Raw genomic sequence first — 3,564 nt, 5'->3', positions numbered from 1 at the left:
TAGGGTCCAGTACACTAAAGGGGCACTCCCAGGAGACTGGTTAAAGATTGGGACATAGACCATACCTTGTTAATCTATGACAGTGAGATTTTTCATAGCACCTCTGCAGGGCAGGTGCGTACCTCTCATTTGTTATGTACCCAGCAGGATCTTGAAGCAGGTAAATACCATAAAAAATCTGGTCCTAATTCACTTAGAGGTTTTTAAATTGTACCTAAATCTAATTGAAAGACAGTGGGAGTTGGGTGCATAAACTCCTCAGATCTCTTAGGAAATCAGTCCCTACATTGACTTTAGTGGAGTTGTGTCAATGGAGAAACAGTGTAAATGAGAGGACAATTAGGTCCAGTTTGTTGCAAAACCACCTACTGGGTGTGGATGATGGGGAGGAATTTAGATAGAGAGAGAGAGAGAGAGATAGATGCAAAATTAATGCAAGCACTTTACTATTTTTAAGGACTTTCCAACATCCCTGAAGGAACGAAAGACATGGAGAGCATCTTTATTGACATCTAAGCATCCCTATCCATGTTGTAATACAGTGGGTTGGGGGAATGTAATCGCCTTAATTTCCTTCTCATAGCCCATTGTTAGGGTGCTAGGCATCTGCGCAGAGGTGAATCTGGCCTTCTGTGAGAAAGGTAGCTAGATTAAGCCAAAAGGGGCATAATTTTCACCTTTTAACCTTAACAGCTTAGTGTCTGATCCAGTGGGAACCATTCCAATGACTTCAAAGGGCTTTGGACCAAGCCCTGAGATATGGTGGCTGACAGGAGAATATCCCCATAAGGCCTAATGGTCTGGTTTAAATAACAGTGCTGATCACAGTCTATAAACAGTTTAATTAGTCCCTTTTGGGTTATCAGATGAGACAATATGTCTTTATATATTTCTGAGTTGGGACTGCTAATACACAATTCACTGTTCGAAGGTCAAAAATGGGGATGATGCATATTTTCATGTAACTCTTATTTACATTAGAGGACAACATGCTGTGAGAAGAAGGAACCAGAGAAACAAGATTCTGATTGCTGGAGAGGTGAAAGCAAGGGTTACAATTACATATAACGCCCACAGCCAAAAGGTAAAAGTGGCTTCAGTTGTTGATCAGGATAAATATAATCAGATTTTTCAGGCATTTGTGAACAATAGGCAACTGAACCATAATACAAAACTACAGTAAAACTTTTGGGCTTGATTCTTTCCAATTTTGTGTTCTGTGTTGTCATTTACACCTGTTCAAAGCAAATGCATCAGAAGTGTAAAGTGCCATCAGGGGTGTAAATGGGGGGAGAATTCAGATTTGGTAGCATTTTACACCTATTTTGTATTAATTTCTGCATTTCTGCATGGGGATAACTACCATAATAGTCTATATCATATTTAATACTATTGTCTGTATTTGTTATTCAGTTTCTACTTCATTGTACTTACTGTATCTTAGATAGATAGATAGATAGATAGATCTATCTTTTGGGTCTCTTCTTAAGCACTATTGAAGTAGACAAACAATCCTACTAAACTTCACCCATATTTTCTGATGATATTGGATGTGCGTATGGGGTATGTTGAGATTCTTTCTCTTTATTTTTTGTTATTTCTAGGGTTGGAGCTGGGGCTTTGGTTCAAATGAAGCATTTTCTTGTCACCTGTACTTTCTTTAAGGGGATTGTAGTTGACGAGGTTCCATTGAATAATAACATTTATGAGATACGCTCTAGTTCAAAATGAATTATATCAGTGATGTTCTCTGGCCTGTGTTAAGCAAGAGGTCAGACTAGATAATCACAAAGGTCTCTTATGACCTTGAAATCTATGAATCACTTAATTTTCCTTTGTATCCATTTCCTTTTCTTTAGATGGAGCATATGGGTGTAACTGAAACAGAGAATCAAACAGCCATCACAGAATTCATTCTTCTGGGGTTTGGAGACTTCCCTGAAATGCAGCCCTTACTCTTTGTGACATTTTTATTCATCTACACCATAACCATGTCTGGCAACATTGTAATTGTTCTGGTGATAGCAGCTGATCACAATCTACATACCCCCATGTACTTCTTCCTAGGTAACTTATCTTTCCTGGAGATCTGCTACACCACCACCATTGTCCCCAAGATGCTAAGAAGTTTCCTTACAATGAGGGAAGTGATTTTATTCATGGGTTGTGTAGCCCAGTTGTACATTTTTGGATCTTTGGCAGTCACTGAGTGCCTCCTTTTATCAGTCATGTCCTATGATCGATATTTAGCGATATGCCATCCCTTGTCTTATGCATCTGTTATGAACTTTAAGGTTTGCCTTCAGCTAGCAGTTAGTTGTTGGATAACTGGCTTCCTGACTCCTATATCAATGATGGTCTTGACTTTTACGTTGCCTTTCTGTGCTTCCAAGGAGGTTGGCCATTTCTTTTGTGATTTCATGCCTCTGTTAAAACTTTCCTGTACTGACACCCATTTGGTTGAATTTCTGTCTTTCACAGTGTCTGCCTGTGTGACCCTGGTCCCATTTCTACTAACCTTGACTTCCTACTGTAGGATCATTTTGACCATCCAGAGGATCCCTTCCACCACTGGGAAGCAAAAAGCCTTCTCCACCTGCTCCTCACACCTCCTGGTTGTTTCGATTTTCTATGGCACCATCATTATTGTTTATGGAGCCCCTGTAGGTAACCAGACACCAGCTTTAAACAAGGCCTTCTCCCTGCTCTATACAGTCATCTCTCCCATGTTCAACCCCCTCATCTACAGCCTGAGGAACAAGGAGGTCAAATGTGCCCTGCGAAAGGTTGGAAGCAAAGTGTTCACTTTTCTAAAGAAGAGCAACATCCCGTAAGGTGACCAAGTGACTGAAATCAGAGAGCAGTTAGCATTTCAGGTGTTCTGGAGGTTCAGTGGAGAGGAAGTCAAGAAGCCCTGAAAAAGTCTGCAGGTATAAGGAATGCTTTCAGAAATTTGATGTCTCTAAAGCAAAATTAGCAATGGATGTTAGCAATCAAGTGTGAATTTCAAAAAAGAGTCAAAATGACCAGCTCATGAAAGAACAACCCATAGAAGAGATTGACCATCTAATTTATTTGGCAAAACATTAAAAGAAATCAACTTAAATTCACAAATAATTCAGTGGAGGAAAACAAGAAGTCCATTAACAATTACCGTTGGTTTGGCTCTAATGAACAGCTGCAACATGTCTACATGTCCTTTCAAGAGATCAGAAACTATGCTATGCATCTCTGAACATTTTCTTCCGTGAATACTACTAATATATTTTTCTTTTTGAAGCTTTTTATTATGGCAAAGTTGTAATAAAACATTAACTTATTATATTATACATTACTTATTCAGGGTCAGGTTAATATTCAAAGAATCTGGCTCAAGATTCTGGCTTGCTGTTTGGGGAGCCTTTCTTCTCACAGAATCATAGAGCCATAGGGTTAGAAGGAACCACAAGGGTCATCTAGTCTAACCCTGACTAGACTCTCTTTGGTACTTCTCTTGTGTATGTACTTGGTGTGAAAGCTTTTCAATTACAAGGAAAATCCATTTTTGACAATATCCCAGTTCCA

At 39.3% G+C, this 3,564-nt stretch overlaps 1 protein-coding gene across 1 annotated transcript; it reads left to right on the top strand.

Annotated features, from left to right (window-relative positions):
• Positions 1-1,868: 1,868 nt before the first annotated feature.
• LOC127030807 (olfactory receptor 10A7-like) lies at positions 1,869-2,834 on the top strand. Its single transcript, XM_050917540.1, has one exon. The coding sequence runs from the start codon at positions 1,869-1,871 to the stop codon at positions 2,832-2,834; it is 966 nt and encodes a 321-aa protein (XP_050773497.1).
• Positions 2,835-3,564: the final 730 nt, after the last annotated feature.

The sequence above is a fragment of the Gopherus flavomarginatus genome, chromosome 11, assembly GCF_025201925.1.
Source record: "Gopherus flavomarginatus isolate rGopFla2 chromosome 11, rGopFla2.mat.asm, whole genome shotgun sequence".
Taxonomy (NCBI): domain Eukaryota; kingdom Metazoa; phylum Chordata; order Testudines; family Testudinidae; genus Gopherus; species Gopherus flavomarginatus.
This window is presented reverse-complemented; position numbering and strand designations above follow the sequence as displayed.

Excerpts from the sequence above, each read along its gene's own strand:
- LOC127030807 (XM_050917540.1), top strand. The coding sequence starts at position 1,869 with ATGGGTGTAACTGAAACAGAGAATCAAACAGCCATCACAGAATTCATT.